Raw genomic sequence first — 23,161 nt, forward strand, 5'->3', positions numbered from 1 at the left:
AAATAATTCACAAAGCCACGTGTAAAATTTCCTAGTCCAGATATTTTTATGCTCGTACTTACTTGAATATGATATATACGTATGTCTTATTTTATTATTAATTAAATTTATTTTACACTTTCTACCTTTATTGTTACTTTGAACCAAGTTTCGTTAGTCCTAATTTGACGATTTAATATAAATATTCGTACTCATAAACGCATGTAGCATATATTTAATTGGTAGTATAGTAGATGGGTCAAATATAAGCTCTAACTTTATTTTATACAAATAAGCATTGGTCCAAATTAAATATGCGAATAAATCAATGAAATGAAAATCGTAAAATCCAGATGCGTAGTAAATACGATGCACCAATTAATATTTTGATAAAAAATTTATGTTGTCGTATTTCAGCAAAACATTAAAACCATTTTTTAACAGCACATTCTTTTATTTTTCTGTTAAATATATTGATTCATATTTTATCAAATATATTAGTAAAGAAACATATAAACTGTGAGTTTATAAAATAGAAAAAATCCGTATTTTCAACACTGAATAATACAAGTTTTTATCATGTTATATTGACTAGATGTTAATTAATAATTTAATTACTATGAATTTTTATAACCTAAACATATCTAACCACAACCATAATTATTGATTAAGTTAATATTTATCGATAATAAGGTTTAATTAAAATGATTATAAATTAAAGCAAACATCAAGTTATAAAAAAAAATATCAGCTCCATTTGAAAAACTATTCAACGATAAAATATTGTCATACATTTTTAAAACCAAATAAATTGTGGTTGTAAGATCTTTCTTAATGTAGTTTCGCTGTGCATTTTTTCCAACATCAATATGATAAAATCTTTATTTCGTTAACTTTAACTGAAGCAACAAATTTTAATTAAATAAAATTATTATATGCAATAATAACAAGAGTAATTAAGAGGGCAAGTATAACATCACAACTCTGTATGTGGCAAGCATGATAGCGCATAATTTTGTAAAGTTCGCTAAGCAGTCGGCAACTTGCCAAAACGGATTGTGAGAATATACTGATTGTTATAGAACGAAAAAGCCCGTCTCTCGTAGCATTAAGGTTGATAATAATTTGTAGGTTAATATAATATTAGAATAAAAATAAAATCGGATCAAAACATAAAAATGAACATATTTTTATGAAGCCATAATTATTCAAATGGGTATCTTTTTCAAGTTATACTTTGTTATTGAACGAAAAGTAATAGAAAATTAATATTTTATTGTATTAAGAAATGAAAAAAATACTGATGAAATATACATTAGTTAATCATACTTACTCTTATTACAATTTACATTAGAGAGTGCTTTAAAATATTACCTGTCAAATACACATTACAGTTCTGTAGCTTTTAGTCTTTAAACATAACATGGAAACTAAACAAACCATATGGATTAAACGTTTTCATAGTGTAGGGCTATAACCATGGGATACCATATTTTGTCGTCACATATTTTGATCAAATTTAACTCAATAAAAATATCCGTCAAGTGCTAAAAACGGACTCATTTTGTAAACGTCTACTTTCCACCAAATTGTAACAAAAACACTTTCAAACATCTGAATAATTCTTTCCAGTTTGTTTATCATTAAATTTTCCTAAAAGCTGAAAATCATTTTATAATAATACTTTCATGGTTTTATCATAAGTAAAAATGAGAAGTACAAAATAAATGGTTCTTATGAATTACGACTTTATGATTTAAATTTAGTTAGATCATCTTTTGTTTATTGTAGAAAATTTCATCTGACAGGTAGAGACTGTCAATTTATTTATAAATTATATAGCAAATTAAACAAAATGTAACTCAATATATAAATTTTTAACACTTTTTTGTAATATTTGTCGCTTGCCAAAACGATAGGAACGATAGAGGATCCGAGATATCTGTGTAGAAATGAATAGAATGGTCTTGGATTATTTATGAAGACATTAACGAGTTATTTTCCGTCTTACATTAAAAGGTGTTATATTAAAGAAAGATGCCTTTAAAAAATAATTATTTCAAAAAGTGAATAACTAAATCGCTGACATAATATCCATTGAAAATGGTTTTGAATAGCTTCAGTGGGGTTTGAATATAGAGACCAAAGAATTGCTTCGTACTTAAGTTTGCTTCTAACGAAATTGTAATGTAGATTTATTATTGTTTGTTGTTGTTTAAAAGCTTTAGAATGTATAGAGACGAAACCCACAATATAACTAGCAGTATAGATTTTACTATCTTAATTTACGCTAAATATAGGCTTCCAATCCATTTAAATTCCTAGATCTATAACGTAGTAATTAAGTTTATAGTCAGAATTTTATGTATTTTTGTAATGTAAACCATAATATATATATATATATATACTCCGCAAATTTATGAAAATTACATCAGTTGAACATCCTTACGATTCCTTTCATTTGTAATAGTTTTGAATAATTTTATTTCATTTTAATCATCGGTGAAATTATTGTACGATATTAAGTCGCATAATATTAACATAAAATTAAATTTCGTACTACGAAATTTTAAGTAGAGCACGTACAGTAACTATATATTTGTTTTACAGCAATTGATTGGAGAGTCGAGCAAAATTTACTGTTCTGGATTCTGTGTACGAGAGCTCATATTTACTTTACAATACTCTCAAAAGCATGCTTCGTATAAATCATACTATATTTATGAAGTACGAATAACAGTCACTGATATTTTTATTAAAAACCTCTATATTATACTACTGATATACAATAAGGGACGTATATTTGTTTATATGTGATATTATGCGACACATTTCACTCACATAACCTTTTATCAATACAAAATCGAAAATTTGTAAAAGATTGTGTACTATATTAAACACTGTACGGTGTTTTCTTTTAAGGAAATACATAATTGCCATTAATTGTTTATAATGTTTGAGACTTGTATAAATATGTGAATACATGACTTGACTTCGTAACTTCGGCTTGGGTTAGGAGCTCTAACATAGGCTACACTACAGCACGAACATGGGCTGGCTCGATCGGGGAAATACCACGCTCTCACAAAAGGTCGGCGTAAAGTAGGCTTTAATGGCTGCGTTTCGTCCGATGAGTCAGAGATCTAGTTGCCCTTTAATTTTTCCCATCCTTTTCTCTCCCTCTTCGACAATCAAACTCGGCAACGCCTCTACAACATCTCCCTTATGTTGCAGATGTGTCTACTCCTTTGTATCCTTTGATATAAAAAAATAGATTTTCTTTATCAAAATCATCCTAGCCTTATGTCTATAACCTATGTATGTGAATTTGTGTTTATAGAAAAACTGTTAATATTTCTAAAGTTGTTGCCATCACTTTTCTTCATTCATAAAATGTCCTGCCCAATTTTATCAGACCCAAAGCATCTGTAGAAATATTTATCCTAATCGACTATCGAGTTTAGCTATTATAAATATGTAACTTGTTCACTGAATTTATATCAGTGTCTCTCTTTATATAGAAATTAGCAAAATTTGTTGTGTTGGTGATAGTAATGGATTTGAAAATAACAAAAAATAACAAAGAGGAAATAAAACAATTAATAAATAAAAAGTATTAGAGGCTGTAATGATTCATATTAATGTTAATTATTTCAAATTTCAAAAATATGTCATAACTCAAAAATATGTCATAAGTAGACATATCGCCATGAAGCAAATGGCATTTTGATTGATTGATATTACCGAGAGAATGTTGGCAAGCGGTCTAATCTCATTTATTGGTCTCATAAATCATTAACTGATAAGAACTTAATATATCTCTGGATGAAATATCGTTTTGCTAATTATTTGTTTGTCATAATTTGTTATTCCCTTGTAATGTGTAATAAAACTAAACATATAATTCCATTGAAGCAATGAAATGAAGAAAGATAGTATGAGTTTATGAAGGACAAGCCTTTGCCTGTGACTACGTCGTTAGAAAAGTTTAAAAAATTTGTTATGTCTTATAACAAATACAATACAATACAATTAAGCAGTTATTGTAAATGTATCGTATTATTATCAGGTAAAAATAGATTTTGAATGTTAATTTCAAGAATGTTATTTTGTGATCATATTATACAGGAAGTCTTTAATAAGGTCTTTTCTAAAAATTGGATAGCAATAAAATATAAATATTTGAAGTGTCTCAATTGTGAGACTATTTTTAATGGACTCTTCGTTCCAATTGTTAGAAACAAGAATGCATACATCTTTATCCGTATCGAATAGAGATTCGTTAATTTTTTATGCTTTTTCCATACATAATAGATTTTCTCAAATGGTCAGAAAGTACAATGAACTTTTTATTCCAGGGTTGTTATTGTCAGCCTTCATATTCTTATTGAAATTTACTTCGTAAAAACTATTCCCTTAATTGAAACTTTGTTTTGACAGCTTAACTGACAATGTAATTTTGCATCTATTTCTTTTGGTTTTTCTATGTCAGTAACTAATTGTGAATGGGAAGGGTCGTGGTGGCTTAGAGGTTAAAGGCCCGCCTCTCGTGTACGAGGGCGCGGGTTCGAAACCTGGCAAGTACCAATGTGATTTTTGAGAGTCATATGTATTTTCTAAGAGTATTTAGATACTACTGACAGACGGCGAAGGAAAACATCGTGAGGAAACCTGGACTTATAATATCAAATTATATTCGACACTGGTAGAATATACTCTACATGTCTTTGTACGGATGAAGGTCATAATAAAAAAAAAGGATTGTGAATGGGAAAGTATTATTTTACCAACATATATAGTTCCTAATTGTGACTTCAGTCGAGACTGTTAAATTTTATTTCATTCAAAAGTCAATTCCGGATCGTGTATCGTCCATTCTACACGACACTGGCAGAATATACTGCGCACGTCTTTGCACGGATGAATAAAGAAAAAATATTATTTTTAAATTATATTGAATAACTAGTTGAATTTAATTATTTCTTTTCAGAATTATAAGAGTAAACAATGTTGGCTCTTGTTACATACGCGCAATATATTAAAATATAAATGAACATCGCCGGAGGAACATCGTTGTATAGATGAAATATCATATTACGAGTGACGTTGCTGACTCCACGGATCAAACACCGCGCCGTGTGAACCAGAAGATTCCTGATACCACACAAGCAATAGAATAGTATTGCTATATATCCTAACATCGGGGCAATCATCTAGTCTTAGGTGTACGGTATGAGTTTTAGTATGTAATTCTTATTATAATATGTAACTTCTGGTTGGCACCCTATATAATTCTCTGATAAATAATACACACAAATACTTTTAATTTACATTTGTATTAAATATTTTTAACTCCTAATTTTTGTAATTATTGAAGTATAACTTCTTATGCGGCTTACAGTATTTTATTTTAACCCTTTCAGACCTCGCGTGCACAATTGAGGACATAAAAGTTTTGAGTCTTTTTACTACTAAATTTAAATTTTACGTAAATAAAAACTGTTGTCATCACTTGCGAACATTCTAAATTATTAAAAATGAAACAACTAGCGGCATCTATTGATACGTGTGTGCACTTCTAAGCCATTTTCGGTCAGTTACCAGCGAAACTTTGAACTGAGTAGGTAAGTCATTTTTATTTTATTGAAATTTCAAGTTTTTCTGCTAGATATGTTTTGAAATAAATATAAATGGATAAGTTATACTATATAGGCAAAGAACAAAGTATTTTACATCAAAATTTTTAGTTATTTGTACAATAAATCGCGAATATTCGTTATGTCCACAAACGTGGACAGTAGGTATTGGTTAAACATTTTTTTCAAAATAGGTACTTTGCTGCTGTTAGTAAATAAAGTTATTTTCTGGTAATAAATGTTATAATTTATTATAAAATTTGCGTGGTAAAGTCTTAAATTGTGTTTATTACAGGTAAATTTATGATCAAATTATAATCATGTTTTCGAGGGATGCTTTGAGAGCTTTGGAAAAGGATAACCAGTCGGAATTTGAGCTATCTTCGGATGATGAGGATGTGGGAAATAATAATAATGTCCCATTTGCGAGACACGTTAGGTTGGGAGCCGATGTAGTAACTCAGAATCAAAGAGAGTACACCCCACTTGACCCCCCTGACGAACAAGAAGACGAAGAAAGGTCAGCTTTCAATTACGAGTCCGAGCCTGAGGCGCCAAGAGAGCCGGATATTGTGGAGGGCGAAGAGGAGCAAGTTACGCCGAATGCTGAACTTTTCGATTACCTTACGCCAAAACCGAACATAAAGTGGAGGCATAGACAAATAAATAACACAATACCAACGGATTTCTTGCTACCAATAGCTTTAGAACCCATCGTGCAAGATCCCATTTGTTATTATAATAGATATGTTCCTGTAGAGCTTTTTGAACAAATGGCCGAAATGACAAACTTATATGCAGTACAGTCAGGAAAAACCAGGTTTAAGCCTACGTCCAGCTATGAAATTGAAATTTTATTTGGTTTGCACATGGCAACGGGAGTTTTCAACTATCCAGTTTTGAAAATGTACTGGGAAAATCATATTAGCATTCCACTTTTCACTAACAATATGGCAAGAGATAGGTTCTTTGAACTTCGTAACAATCTCCATTTAGTAGATAATATGAAAAAGCCTACTAATTGCACTGACGTGTTTTATAAAGTAAGACCAATCTATAATGCGATCCGAAGCCGATGCTTAGAAATACCGCTAGAAAAAGAATTGTGTGTCGATGAACAAATAGTTCCTTTTACAGGGAAACATTCTGCTAAGCAGTACATCAAAGGAAAACCTTGTCCATGGGGAATGAAGCTTTTCTTTTTGTGTGGGAAAAATGGCCGTGCCTATGACTTTATTATTTATCAAAATTCTATTCCAGAATTTGACAGGTCACTGATAAAGAAAGTAGGCTTTGGAGCTGCGGTAGTATTACATCTAATGAAAAGAGTCGGTGACAGTAGAGGTCATGAGTTATATTGCGATAATTACTTCTCGTCTTATTACATGCTCCAAATTTGAAACACAAAGGCATAATGGCTACCTGCACTGCGCGTGTCAATAGATTTACAAGGCCACCGTTGCTTAGTGACAAAGATATAAAAAAGAAACCAAGGGGTTTTGCCGAAGAGATTTGTAGTACGGATGGAGATGTCACCATGGTGAAATGGCTTGATAACAAACCAGCCAACTTAGCTTCCAATTTCGTTGGTATAGGAGAAAAAGATATGGTGAAAAGATGGTCCAAAACAGAGAATAGATTTATAGAAGTCGAGAGGCCTGAAATTGTAAAAAAGTACAATCACGCCATGGGAGGGGTAGATCTCCTTGATCAACTTATGAGTTATTATAGAACGTTTATAAAGTCAAAGAAGTGGCCTTTGCGTATGATATTCCACGCATCAGATTTGGCAGTTGTTCAAGCCTACCGCGAGTATGATATGGATTGTGACTTGCTTGGGATACCAAAAGCAAAACGGCTCGCACTTCTTCACTTTCGTCGACGCTTAGCTGAAAGTTTAGTTCTTCGAAACAAAATATCAGGTGCTAAAAGGGGTCGTCCAAGTAGTTTGAGCAGTCCTTTACCAGTAGTTGTTCCTAGAAGACCAGGAGAAGTACGTCCGTCAACTGAAATTGCTCGAGATGGTATTAGTCACTTTCCAGCTCATGACGATGGTTGTGGAACGCGCTGTAAGTTAACGGGGTGTAAAGGGAAATCCCGCATCAAATGCATAAAGTGCAAAGTGCACTTATGTCTGACTAAAGACAAAAATTGCTTCCTAAGTTTTCATACCTAAGTAACTAAAGTTCCTATTATTTTGTTGTCTTTTTAGAAGATTTTTTATGTTGTTTTATTTTGTAAGAAGATTTATTTTTGTTTTGAAGATGTTTAATTATTTTTAGTTTGAATTTCATACTTTTGTAATAATAAAAATGGCCAAAATCAAGCTATTTGTTATTTGTTCAATTATACCCATACATCAGTTATTATAATCACTTAGGCCGAATGTCCACATTTGATCACATAAAGAAAACATCAATTTTCTCGGAAAATAATCTAATAATCAATTTTTTTTTGTTTTTCCATGCTCAATAGGCGAATATCTAACTGAAATAAAATCGGCTCAAACAAATTCTAAAAAATAAAAAATCAGGTCTGAAAGGGTTAAAATGTAGTCGATAAGAATTATTTACAATTACGAAGCTTCACTTCTACCGTTCGAAGAGACTCGATACACTATTTTTTATTATTTTATTTATTCCTTTTTTGTTTTAAGTGTTGTTATCTTAAATTCACAATGTCAAAACTGTCAACAGGATGTTCATTTATGAATTTTACATACAAAATATTGTATATTTTCCTTTTTCAAGGCAAAAATTAGTCTACAATTATAACGGAATGGAACTGTTTCAAATTATTTAAATTAGTATTAAATGGAAAACGCAGAGAGGAAACCACAAAGGAAAGTTTTCCGTTAAGAGAAAATGGCCAAAACTAATAAAATTCCAACTAGATTTTCAGATGGTTACTGAAAAGGAACAGAAATAAAAGTAAATGAAACGCTAAGTCAAAACAATTTCCTGACTGTACCTAGTGGATGGTTTAAAATAAATATAAATCTTGGCTTAGCATTCTGAGATTTAGAAGACAACCATAAAAGGAAAATGACGCTTTTTGTATCAATATAGAACATTTAAGGATTAGATAGCTGAACTGGGAAAACCGTCGTACCATTTACTCGTACGTTATATATATCCCAAGCAGTAGTAAAACTATTAACAATTACTGAGAATAATATATTACATTTACAGCGTATTTGCAATGTGAAATTATATCGTAACTAAATAATTAAATAACCATTATGATACTTCTGAATTGTATATCAGAGGAATGACATTTTGTTTATATATCAGAGAAATTTTAACTTTACAGTAACTAACATTTCATGAAATTTTATATAATTAACTAACTAAACCAAATTAACTGATACAACAAAACGCAACTCAAAAAATCCTGTTTTTGAACTATTTGAAAGTCTCTGCTTTTCAAAATAATTGAAAACAACAATACAATCTTTAGAAATTATTCGTTTTAAAAGAGCAGGTAATATATAAAATTATTTTGATATTTATGAACCACTTTATACATATTAAAGAAAGTAATTAAGTTTATTAAACGATGAACTTATTTATCGAAATTTCAAATTATATCTTAATAACTTTTTATCGAACAAATGTATAGAGGCAAGAATAAAACGTAATAAATCAGTTTCAGTGAGATTATGAGATTTTATTTTTTTCTTCCCAGATAAGGGAACTTTACTAAACAGATTCCATTGTTCGAATCCCTTGAAAAATCCATTGTTAGCTTTCTGGTTGCTGCTTTATACTTTATACTTTATGAAAATATCAAAATAATGCTTTGTTGAAAATATAAGTTTATTCAGGGTTTCGACCTTAATCCTCTAATGTGTTTTTAAAAGAGTCTATGTTATTTTTTACGAAAACGTTCATTTCATAAATTCATTCATTCATATTTAATGTCATATAGTATTAAAAACATAAAACGAGTTGAAAGATCGCTCAATGGGAAGTGATTGCTGACGATTAATCAAGTTTTCGTCTTCTGTAGAGCTATTGCTGTCTAATCAAAGAAACCATTTGAATATGATTTTCAATTTAAGGGAGAATACTTTTAGAGAATATAGTGTCAGTCAGTTTCAACTATTTCAAAAGTCTTTATTATTATATAATTTTAACATCATGAAAACTTGTATATCTATTACATACAATTCAGTTTAAATATAGTTCTATTATTACACTGCTAAAGTTCCGTCTTCAAGAATTGGAAAATGTCTACGCTATCTCCAAGAAGGGTGACAGAATATACCTATCAAAATACAGATCTTTGCTTTCAATGACAACGGTACATATAAGCACTAAGGAGATTCTGGGTCATCTAGTAGATAAGTTAGAGTTAATTACCAGACATTTTATAGTTAGATAACTAGCTTCAAACTTACACTTTGTCTGACACTGTTGATTCTGCATGTCAAAGAAATGTTGCAAATCAACATTATTTGTTTTGAGAGTGCAGTTGATGCTTTCTAAGTTGGCCCAGCATAATTATCTCATGAAAAAGTCCAAGAGAGTAAAATTAAACTTGTGTCTGAAACGAAGACTTCCTTATAGTAAATTTCGAATGCGGTAGTTCAATTTATCTTTTCAACACTTTTAATTGCAGGAAATTTAATGCGTTGCAGTTTTGGTTTGCAATGAACTAGTTGAGTATGAAATGTTATTCCTCTTAGAGTTTTTGCTAAAGGCTACATCATGTGGTATTTCAAAAGGGTGAAACGATTTATCTGGGAAAACAAGGCTGGCAACACCACAACTACTCTGGTTATAAAAGTAGAAATAAAAGTATAAAACAATTCATAGGTATAGATAATAAAAAATACATATGTCTGTAAAGTTATAAATTATTGGTAATCAAAATATGTAATTTTAAACTAAATACCTACACGTCAAGGATATACAAAACAATATCAATATATTAAACAATTTCCTTTGAAGGTCAAACAAAACGAGGGATTTGTTACGACAAACAAAACACAAAAATAAACAGTGTCGCCAGAAAACTCTAAGGGTTTGTAATATTTGTATTAGGTACGTCGTAAAGTTGCCGAAAATGAAATTTCGTCCAGAATGTCGATAAATTTGCTACGACTAACTTCTGAGGGGCTCTGAGTGTTTTATTTATTTTTTTCTGTTATTCGTCTTTGAGCATGAATAGAACCGGAGTGACGAGTATAAAAAAGGATATTTCAAATTTCTGTGACAGACAATGTTAGAATTAATTTATCTATTTACATTTATTTTAATCTTAAAGAAATATTTTATTATCTTATTAATAAGGTAATAAAATATTTTTAGAATTTAATATTCCACCTCCGGTATTTTCAACAACAGTCATCGTAAGTATATAAATGTTTGCTTTTTTGTTTCTATTAATATCATAAATTCGAAAACATTTTCCTGTATTACTCAACCCTGAAAAAACTTCGTTTGATCATGTCATTATAATGTCAAAGTTTTCACGTTTATTTTTCCCGTGTACCGAAACTTTTTACACATGACCAGCCAATGTACGTCACAAAGTACTTTCATAAGTTTCATAATTAATTTTCTTGGAAGTAAAAAGTTCTTTTAATATTTAATATGGAACAAAATCTCCAAGTTATTACTTTGAGCGTTCCAAGCTTAATGCGTTATATTTGAGTTCCTCGTACATTTAACTTACGATATTTGCTCTATGTGTGATTTTTATAAAAAAAATATTTTAAGACAGACCACCATCCTCACCATCTTAAATGCTAATATTTTTGAGTGTTTAATTAAACTTCTTTGAAAAGCTGTTTGAAAAGATGCGGGCCCTTTGGGACATAATTACCGAATAATTTATTGGTGGGTGAAATAACTTCGTCCTTTCTTACCTTAATATCTTCACAGGTAGGAAAATCTGTGCTATAAATTTAATTTTAAATTGAAACTCTAACGTCTTCATAGACGACCGCCCTCTTAAGACTACGGTTTTGGGAAGATTTAATCAACGCTACCTTACAATATATCCTTTACCCTTTTCTTGTTACACAATTATAAAAACATTAATAAAATGGTCTGATACTTGATGATTTTAAAGAATTGATGGATAATGATTTTTTACTGTTAGTCCTGTTTAAAAAATTCTTAATATTTAAGATACTTTGATAAAAGTAGCACTCCATTTTCTTTTAAATAAAACAACAAATTACTACTATTCTAGTTGCGATTACTCTTTAAAGTGTTGAATCAATTTTCGATCTTAACGCTCCTTATAGTGAATTTGTTATTTATATGTTTGTATGTATCTTTAATCAATCTTGAACTTTTAAACCTACGAAGTGCAATTTTATTTAATACACTACGGGATTAAATTCTTGTTCTCCACTTTCTATAAAAGAAAGTGATTTTATGTATCAAATAGAAAGGTGCACTAAAATTTAGTATAAAATAAGAAAGACTATGTCGGTTAAAGGGAAAATTGCGAGCAATTTTACATATTATTGTTCAATATCGAATTTCTGGATTCTTGAGAACGAGTGATCTTTATATTTTATTTATTTAAAATAGATGTAGCATACTATTTTGTTTTTCAAACTATTAACGTCAATTTTGTCACAATATTTTCATCGAAAACGTTATTATTCGCAAATATTTTCCAGCTTCCTTCCAGCAGCTTTGTGCTTTATTCGTCTTCCATATGAACACGAACTCAGAATAAAATTAAAACTATGTTGTAAGTTTTTATCTAAAACAATGTTAACAATTTGACAGTAAACCTTCCATTACTCCAAACATCATGTGGAATTTTTTTTTTATTCCAATTTTTTTAAACTGTATTTATCTTTATTTATGATCCCTTAAATATAATGAGGTTTTTTGAGAAATATATGCATTTCTTAGACAGTGTTTAATGAATTTCAGTTATTAATGGAACACTAATTTAACTTTAGTTCGTTGGCCATATTCCGTCAAATAGTGTAATTAGCAATTTTAATAACCACAGACCCATATAAAATTTATAGGTCAAAGATATATTTGTTAATCATCATACTACCTGATTGAAATATTAAAACAATATCATAAACGAGACAAAATAAATATGTTGGATCATAATGGAGTAAAAACAGAATTTTTACAAACAGACTTATTTTTATTTAAATTCCCGCTGATGAAGAGAGATTTATAATATTCCCTCGACGGCGTCAATGGAAAATTTTTAAATTATCACATAGATGTTGGCTCAGTTAAACGAAATGTTATATCCTTCTTTTCCAATGCTCCTTCGTAAAAAAATAACTAAATCATTTCAGTTCTTACTTTTAAGAGTAAAGTTGAGAGAATATTATTTTTCATTTTTATATTTTATTTTTAATAACTTTTTCAATTTTGTTAGTTCACCGCCATTGGTATGAATTTTCAATATCAACAACGCTCATTGATGATGGTTTTCATAATTAAGTTATAAAATATCATCGCATTGAAAACTGTTACTGGTATTTACAAATTAGACAACAAAAGTGCTTAAAGAGACTTGAGCGGCTAGTTAACTCTAGTTAATTCTTGTTGTTACAATACAAATAGTTTTCACTCGAGATAAATAAACCTTCAGTTTAATGAACTAGAGTTCAGAAGCACTAACGAACACCGAATAAAAACTACCAGTAAATCTTTTCATTCGCAGTACAAAGAAAATTCTATTCAGGTTTTAAATACTACGAATCTATCAAAAAATAAAAGAGATTGATCTACGTATTCGATGCATATATATATGTATATATATATGTATATATATATTTATGTATATATATATGTATATATATATTTATATATATATTTAATCCTGTTTAAAATTATAGTCTTAGAAATCAATAATTGTAACTAAATTCTTCCAATACTGGAAATATGGAAATATAACACTTCGCCATGTATCTCATATGTCAATATAGTAAAAATGTTATATTTTTATCCTAAATTTCCGTATACTTCTATATCTAGAATACGATATTTTGATGATTTTCATAAGTTAAGTGATATGCGATGTATTGAAATATATATATTTTTTTATAGAAATGTTATTTGTTTATATTTTAATCTGATTCATAAATCTAAATATAATTAAAAAAATACTTTTTTCTAGTAACACCAATAAGGGCTTGCAGAATTCAAAAATATTATTATGTTAAGGAACATATTTTAACACATTCATGAATAATAAGTGTTTGAATAAGACATGCCTTAAAAGTAACAATGCAAAGCAGCCTTAAAAGCTTTTTCTAGTTCAGTAAATATGTGAACACTGTAATGTACATGCACTATATTTGCTAAAGTTTACTCTAGCCTCATAAAAACAAATGAATGTATAAAAATGTTTTTTTAAATGTATATTCCTAATTAAAATTATGTTCCCAAAATATTTTTTTTATGTAAAATTTTATGAGTTAACTGTTACTACCGCAGATATTCAAATAAAATGCCCTTAATTTTTTTTTTTATATTCGCTTTGATAACAATTATTTTGGGGCTATAAATTAATTTGATATTATATTTATAAAATAACAGTACATGAAACAAAATTCTAAACATAAATAGAAAATATCTCATATAAAAAAAATTTACTTATAAAGTATTTAGTTTAAAATAAATGACATTTAAACAAGAGACAAGAGCGATAAACCTCAGTCGGTTTTATTATTAAACATAAAAGTGTACAAAAACATAGTGTAAATACCAAATTTTAAAATCTTCCCTTATAATTTTTTGTAACATTTTTGTTAAAAAAAACTGTATATTTATATATCTTGCACCATGACAATACTATAGAATAGTTATATATAATATTATAACGACATCATATAATGAGTATTTCAAGTTAAACCATTTTTATTGAGTGTAAGGGTTGTCCCAAAATTTTTTCACATTATAATACAAAGCATATATTGCTTACATTATTTTTTTTTAAATTAATCGGATATTTTTAACCGTTAACTGCTTACATTATAAATCTTATCGAACATCGAAATTGGAAAACTTCTCTAACGGGTTCATAATTAAAATACTGTTATATAATGAATAGAACAAAATTACTTTCAACTTCACAGACAAGTTGACTTAGAAATAAATCTGTTTAATCAATGACATGACAGGTTTTAATTATGTTTATAAAGTTACAAGTCAAAGTATCTAAGAAAATCATCATTAGATATTAAAAAACAGCTGTTCTATAGCAGTATTTATTTAAAATGATTTCAATGGAATAATTATATTGCGAACTTGTTAAACATTAAACAAAATTTAATTTCACTATATAGTGACACCGCACCCGTTTGTATGGAATTCAATGCTATATACATGACCTATTAAATATACATTTTTTAAATTTTACAATTTAGAGTTATTAACCAATTCCTTAGTTAGAAAAATATTTTTTATTTATATTAAGAGACGACAGGACGCCACTATTAAACGTTATATAAGTCATATACACCCTTAGGCGTTGTATATGCTAAATATATTTACACTTGATTGTAAACAACGTTGAGCCCGATGGTAAACAGTCGTTATTAGGATATCCATTATTAAAAAAACAAGCCTTTGTATTAGATCCCGATAGGCTTAACATTTTATCAACAAAGTATATTATTATTTGTTTTTTGTACTATTATTTTAACTCTTCTAATAGATTTGATAAACATAAAGAGAGAGAAAAATATTTCAAATAATAGGTGAAATAATCGAATAATATGTTTGTTTATATTACTTTGACAGACCGAGAACGAAAAATCAAGGATATGATTCCATTATTTCAGTACATATTTATGAATACAGAAAATATAAACATTCGGTGAAAACTATTCTATTCTTTAATTCTTAATTAATAAATTGAATATCATACGAAAAAAATCAGGGATAAAAATTAAATAAAAAAAGGAAAAGAAGTATATATTTTTACGAACTAAGTCATTTGCTGAACGGAAGTAAAATCTTTTCACTGAAGAGAATTAATATTGAATTCGAATAGATGTTGAAATAATAGTATTCGTAATTCATGTGACAACGAAATAAAAAATTTACTTTGCAATATTATGAATTAAATATGTTATTATGTTAGGTTCCAAATATATGAAATGCAAAAAAATAAAGATAGTAACAGCGATTTTTTCTCGTGGATAATTAATAGTAAGATTAAAATACATATATAAATAAAATATTTTTTATATATTTAGTTTATATAGGATTTTTTAAACTTGAAAACATATACTCGATACGTAGTTTTCATTTGAGGTCATACTCTTCATAGTAAACTAATTACGACGAAACTAAGACAATTCATCTTATGAGATACAATCTTACATCTCACTTAAATGACAAAACTTTTAATCACGTCGTTACTCGCCTAATGTACAACTTTAGGAAAATTAATATCATTTAAATCAATTAAAAACTTGTGCAGTTTATCGTTTAACAGTGTAGAATTTTGTGGATTTAGTATGTGTACATATTAAAGCGTCCAATGTCTGACTCATGTAGTGCAAAATTGTCCGTTGCTTGATAGTTTAATAGTTACAAATTTCTAGTAAATCAAGTATTCTATGTTCTAATTCTGGCAATACAGTTGTTTAATTTCTGAATGCAATTTACTCTTGTTGTTTCTAAAACTTGTAGCAATTGTGACAACGATTTAATTACATTGTCTGTGCTGATTTCATCTGCTTTTACAATAGTAGCAGTAGTGTGGCTTCATCGAGGATTTTTCTAGCGTTAGGACAAAGTGCGCGTGGAATTATTGATATACTAAGTTTTTCATCTAGTATGAAAAAATACTACATCCAAAATGAGAGGTGTTATAAGGATAGCTGTTTATTTGTTACTATTTTTCTGAAAAGTAGTGGACGAATTTATTCGAAATTTTCTGTTATATGAAGTGATAAAAATAATCCTATATTTAATTTTTATACAAATACAAAATGTCCTAGACGTTACCAGTTGAAAAAAAATTTGTTTCAAAATGCTTACTCCAGATAATTAAGCTCGATGTTGACTTAAATTATTTAAGAAGTCTGATAAACTTTTTCAATTATGAACCAAGCAAGAGTTGAAAGTTTCTTAACCTGATTTTATTTAGAGAACTGTTATAGTAATTTGGTGTTATAATTTGTATTGTGCATATAATTAAATTGGCACTATCATAATTTAAATATAATTGCAATATTTTTAAAAGAACACCATTTAAAACGCATTGCTGAAACAATAAAAGGCAAATAAAACAGAAGCCAAAACGTATTTAGGTAACACTATAACTAACTTACTTTATAGGGAGTAATATCAATTTAGAACGCTTAACTTCCAACTACGGACGTTATATATTCACTCTGCATTAGATGTGTAGTTGCAACAAATAGAATATTAATGAGATAATTAAAATGGGTAACACAAAGATAAGTAATGAAATATACGATAGAGGAGATTGAAATGTAATAAGTATGTGTTATTTAGTAAATTAGATCATGTACTCATGGAATCTAAAAAACTTTAACTTAACAACACAAACTCGAAGAAAATATTCATGACTCAAATTACTTAAGTAACGAAATGACAGTTTGCGTTGTCGCTTTAATTTCCTTGTGTTCCCATGAGCACAGAATTTTTGTCTACGGTTGTTTTCTTATGTTGAATATTAATTTTGTTCCTTGTTATTAATATGTAATTTATATGAGTTATGTATTATTTAATTGAACATATTATTTAAATTAGATGTATAATTTAATATTCCTAGACCATATAAAAATGGGGGAGATTTATATTTAACCGAATATTTTTTAAATATTCACGTATATAAAATAATTAATTTTGTTTTCACGAACGGAAACCGATCACTCTTTTCACATTTTATGATTGTTAATCCTCTCAGACTATATTTTGTTCAGAATAAAAAAAGAAGAGACGAAATCCTGTTCCATATTGAATTTGATTGAATAAATTGATTGAATATTGAATTAAGTTTGTTACTACTTTTATAGTTTTATCAATACGTAAAACGAAAACACAATTAATACTAAACACCGCACCGCCAGTGCTAATAAGCAAAGCATATATGGATAACATTGATTAGCCATAGAATGGAAATTGTATAAGCCTTTAAGGCTCTTTGTACACAAGAATTATCGATTAAACTGTAAAGTGATTTAACTCATTTTGATATATTATTAAGGTTTTATAACTTTATCTTGAGACATATCAACTAAACATATCTCATGCAGAATTCAGAATATCTTCGAATTTTTATATGAAATCTTAGGTTATAAATTTTTCTTTCTTAAGTGAAAAATAATTTGAAAAACAATTCTTAACTGCAATTTAAAGATAGTTAAGACCGAGGAGTTGTAGAAGTTTTCAAAGGAATCAATACCAAAAAGTTTATTATTTAAGTGTGCTTTAAGTGAAAACCAAAATTATTATTTTAGTGAGCAAGTAAGTTATAGTAACATAAGCACAACGTCAAATATCTGTAATGATATCTGCTGTTACCGTCTTGTAATCTCAACCCCAAGATTTTCAGCCTGAATGTTAAAGAATAAAAGGGTGCTTAAAAAGTCTGTGGCAGTGTCTACCACTCGCGCATTGCTAGCCACAAAATAATTCGATTATTTGGAAATCTAATTGACGCAGGTAATACGGTCCTACTTTGGTATCCCTTAGTACAGCTGATATTTTTAGGTCTGACTTCTCCCTATAAGCTGAATGATTTTGCTTGAAGAGCAGAGTGAAATATCACTTTGTCGTAAAGTCTTTCTTAACTAGAAAAAAGTTACTAGAGTAGAGGATACGAAAAGTTGCAGTTACGAGATTAAACCTGATTGTCTGTACTTTCTACTGAGAACAAATCCAGATAAATACTCGAAAACTCTTCGAGTTTGAGATGCGGGAACGCGGAAACGGATGTGATAATTCAGAAAATAAAATACTTTTTTGCCCTCACTGATACTCCTCTTCGTGGGCCGAATTGAGCATGGATGAATATGGTCAGGCTGAAAAGTGTTCGGCATAATTTTCTTGGGGAAATGTAAGTCACGAGCTAATAGCAATAATGGAGATATTAGTTCCTAAAATATACTTTTACCATCAGCCAAGTCTTAAAAAATGGTATTAAAGAGATATAACATCAATAATAACAATACTGGTAACATCAATAATATTGATTGTGGCGCAAAACTTTATTCTCTTAATCGTGGCTGGAAAACTCTCTGGTCTGGTCCAGCGAAGAAAAAGCAACTCAGTTTGCTTAGCTTTTCATACAAAGTTGTCATCTTGACTAAAACGTTCTTTGATTTCACTATAACAGAGGTCCCTACGACTAATACAGATGTACTGAGAACTCTGCATAGCATAGACGAAAATTAATCTTGTGGTCCATATTGCATTCAAACCATAATGTTAAAAATATATGTACTCCAGTTGTCTCTTGTTCTGGCACTATAGTATCCGCGCTCTTTAGAGATTCCGCCATTTAAGTTATCCAGTGCCTACTAATTAGCGGTCCGTTCAATTACTTCAATATTCTGCAAGGTATTGAATTAGGAACAAGGACAAGGGACCACTCATGGTAAACCTAGAAGACAATGATGTTCTCAGTGATTTGCAACACGGAATTTGTTAATATCTTACGACTAGGGATTTTTTGGTGTCCAGCATTCACAAAAATCTAGACGACTATAGTAAAGCTGTGTCTCTTTTATTTGATGTCTCGAAATGTTTCAACAGTAGTCTGGCAATTTAGCCTTATAGATAAGCTTCATTGTTGTAGCATATTTCATGATCTGATTGCCTGAATTTTTAGGAAAAAAATCTTGCAGTACTTCACGTCAGCATAACGTCTTTGTTTACACAAAGCGAAGGTCCGGTCGTGTGTGAAATACTTCCTTCATGGTTTAGCAGGCGCTATCAATTTTAACTCACTGATTTGGACTCCGTGATGAAACATACAGAAAGACTTTTGGTGACAAAAATTTGGTTCAAAACCAAGAATTTTGTCTTGAGCATTGGGGTAAATTAGTCAGCGTAATAGTAATAGTAATGTATAGTATACGCGTTGGAGAATATGGGCAAAAATGGCACATTTGCATTCCTAGAATCAGAGACCAACAGAGAGTCAGAGGTACGATTGACCCGCCTTTTTTGGTCGTAGATCTTGCTTCTATCCAGAATAATTAAAAGAAACGCACAGCAAAGTACTTGAAAAGATTTCTGCGTCTTTGTTTCTTTTTACTCATAATTTATCAAATATTTACGACCGGATTGATTGAAGAAAAGATTAGAAATTACTAAAATATTTGGTTCATGTGCAATAATGTCATCAGGTTGAATAATAGTCAAGCACTATTCTGGTAAACTAAAAAAAAAAATCCAAATTACAAACATACACATGGATATTCAATTTGATAAGTCCTTACATTTTTTTTGCTAAGAGTTGCAATGGGTTGATAATTATCCTAAGTAATTCCTAAAGACTATTTCGTTGTCAACCGTAATTAATGTCTTTAATAATACTTATATAATAAATAAAAATATGTAGTTGTATCATAAGTATGGTTCTAAAAAACTAAAACTAATACAAGTTATGAATATTTCTTACATTTAGAAAGGGGCATTTTACAGACAAAAAAATATATATGTAGCTCAGCGGTAATAGTTTTGGCATAATACATGATCAAACAATGTATGAGAAGGTAAGCCGAGGGCAAAATTGGACGTTTATGATAATTGGCAAATTAATTTATTGCCAGTATTTGGTCTGAGTTATTGGGATCAAAATGAATAACGTACTTAATTATTGTTGTGCACTTGTATTTTGCAATTACTTGTGCAAATACAAATATTTGTTATATAATCATTTTAGAGAAAATTGTAATACTAACTACACGAACAGTATGCGGTATAATTGAAGTTGACTTGTCCATTAGGCGTAGCTTGTAGGCCATAACGCACCCGGAGTGGCCATCTAAGATCCGACTTTGATGACCTTGCATAACGGAGACCCTACATACATACTTCAGAGAACAATTACAGTCTTAACCCTATTTAATATCATCGAAGTAGTATGACTAGCACGCATTACGTTATCAAAGAAATTTTAATATATTACTACTTATTTAATTAAAATCATTGGAAGTTTACTTACCTCCTGAAGTTGTCTAGGGATCGACTTTTTTATGTGTATTTTTAAAATCAATGTTAATTTTTTTTTAATGAGAAATGTGGCAAACGAGCAAACAACCTACGTGGTGGGCAGTAGGCATCGTCGCCGATGGACATCCCCAACATCTCTTATGTTTCCGATGCGTTGCCAACCTTGGTAGTTGAGGAAGAGGAAGAGGTGGGAATAAGGATATGGTAGGAAAGGTTGGGAATAGGGTAAGGGCAACCGGCTCTTTCACTCATAGGACGAAAAACAGCCATTAAAGGCTACGTCACCCCGATTTTCTGTGAGAGGGTGGTACTTCCCCGGTCGAGCCAGCCCATTTAAATAAAATAAAATAGTAGTTTATTAAATTAACAGCTCCAAATAAATAATATACTAGGTACCAGCCCCAGCTTCACACGGGCTCTTTACAAAAAATATAAAAATAGCCTATATAATTTTAAGAATTATTAAACTTATATTATGATAACTTTCAAATCGTACCCCCGTTTGAAATGATTTTAAAGTAATTCACAGATACTGATGTAGGCTTGAAAACGAAATAATTTATTAACGAGATAAGACTCAATACCGTATTTATGTTCATAGCTTTCCAATAAACGCTTTAGGAATACCAATTTTTAAAAGTTGTAAAATGGATATAGTGTATCTTTAAGATATAGACATATGCCAACCTAGACTTTTCTGTAGACCTATATAAGATACACAATTTTACCATATATTATTTTATTATATCTTCAAGAATTTAGGCAGCGTTTTCGTTAAAAGCTCTTAGACGGCTCATGTTTTCCCGACATCTTCAACAAATATCGTTAATGTGCACACAAGTAAATACAAAAACTTAACAAATTACATACTAAAACCATCCTCGGGAATCACGCTATCGAGTGGTGATAACTGTTTGATAGTCTGTTCAGTAGTTTTTCCGTTTATCGGGAACAGACAGACAGAAAGACAGATGATTGATTTATTTATTTAGCAATTTATATTGTGATACCTCCTCTTCGGTAATACTATATGTCAAAAACCCGATAGATGTTGGCGCTGGTTAGCGCCAAGAGTAAGAGTATATTTTTAAGAATTAGCAACTCTAAAGTAAAGAAGACTTTAAGAGTATAAGAAAAGAAACAAGTTTTTTAGCACACCTTTATGTATTACCTTTAATTACTTGTAATAAGCGTATAGCTTGTGGGAGGGATATAATTTTGGAAACAGTATATTATAAATAGTATATGATTACTGCACAACAACCAACTACTATAAGTATATAAATATAATAACAGAGTTTACTCATATACTAAACAAAAGACATTTCCTCGTTTATATATAAATAATAGAATTTTCTCCTTCAAAATGCATTACTCAAGCTGCCAATGCTAGCTTTACTTACGTTATGAGACCCATTCTCTGGGATCGTTAAATATTATTTCTCAGTAAGTATTGATTTTTATAACAACAACCTTATGAGGTACCGGTAATACAAGAACAAAAGAAATAAATAAAATAACAAAAATGATAATAGCTATTTATGTTATTCTATAACACATCTTATGGCATCTACAAAGTACATTAAAAATATTAAAACAAAACTATCATAGCTATCATATGGTTTACACTTATTATTAATTAAAATGAAGTCTCAGTTTTGGTTAAAGAAATAAACTACAAAATAGAAATTCCTCTCGTAGTTCCTAAACTGCATATAATAATATCATAAGAAATACTCTGAACGAATTCAGTCATGTTTCTTACACGTTTATGATGATGGTCTTTTAAATGGGTATTGTTTGTTATTTATTACGGCCCTTGTTTGACGAAAAATAAATATATTTTTAAGGATGTTAAGCAAAATTGACCACACAATAAATTGTGTCATGGTAAGTTTATTTTAAGATGTCTTATTTTCGGTGAACTAGACCTCAAGATGAATTTTAGGCCAGGTTAAACACAAAATCTCGTGTCCCAAATAAATTTTGTAGACAATACAAATAACATTAAATTAAATCACACAACAATTTGGCTCGTATTTTTTTTAATTTTTAATCACTTTTAACCGATGTCTTATCATCGTCCCAGGAACTTAATTACTGAAAACTAATTAAATTCCGATATAAAAAATATATGCAATTAAAACTTTCAATGTTCTTCTTTAAGATTGACAATTGTTACATTTTTTTAAATAATTATGCTTCTTTGAAAATTGTTTAATTTATTATTAAATAAACTTGTACGAAATTTATTAATAAAGTCGATTTTAAAACAAAACCTTCCTTTGCTTTCTACTTTTTTAATCGAAAACAAAACAATTCCATCAAATAATTAAAATTTCTAACTCAGTTTTGTAAACATATAATGTATCTTCCAAT

At 29.4% G+C, this 23,161-nt stretch overlaps 2 protein-coding genes across 2 annotated transcripts; both read left to right on the forward strand.

Annotated features, from left to right (window-relative positions):
• The first annotated feature begins 5,935 nt into the window (after positions 1 to 5,935).
• Positions 5,936 to 7,015, forward strand: LOC116778719 (piggyBac transposable element-derived protein 3-like). Its single transcript, XM_032672727.2, has one exon. The coding sequence runs from the start codon at positions 5,936 to 5,938 to the stop codon at positions 7,013 to 7,015; it is 1,080 nt and encodes a 359-aa protein (XP_032528618.2).
• A 14-nt stretch (positions 7,016 to 7,029) lies between these two features.
• LOC133319300 (piggyBac transposable element-derived protein 3-like) lies at positions 7,030 to 7,791 on the forward strand. The gene has a single exon (XM_061523256.1). The coding sequence runs from the start codon at positions 7,030 to 7,032 to the stop codon at positions 7,789 to 7,791; it is 762 nt and encodes a 253-aa protein (XP_061379240.1).
• The last annotated feature ends 15,370 nt before the right edge of the window (positions 7,792 to 23,161 follow it).

The sequence above is a fragment of the Danaus plexippus genome, chromosome 17 (genome assembly GCF_018135715.1).
Source record: "Danaus plexippus chromosome 17, MEX_DaPlex, whole genome shotgun sequence".
In the NCBI taxonomy this organism is placed as follows: Eukaryota; Metazoa; Arthropoda; class Insecta; order Lepidoptera; family Nymphalidae; genus Danaus; species Danaus plexippus.

What these genes read in the sequence shown, in the direction of transcription:
- LOC116778719 (XM_032672727.2), top strand. Translation starts at nt 5,936, where the DNA reads ATGTTTTCGAGGGATGCTTTGAGAGCTTTGGAAAAGGATAACCAGTCG.
- LOC133319300 (XM_061523256.1), top strand. Translation starts at nt 7,030, where the DNA reads ATGGCTACCTGCACTGCGCGTGTCAATAGATTTACAAGGCCACCGTTG.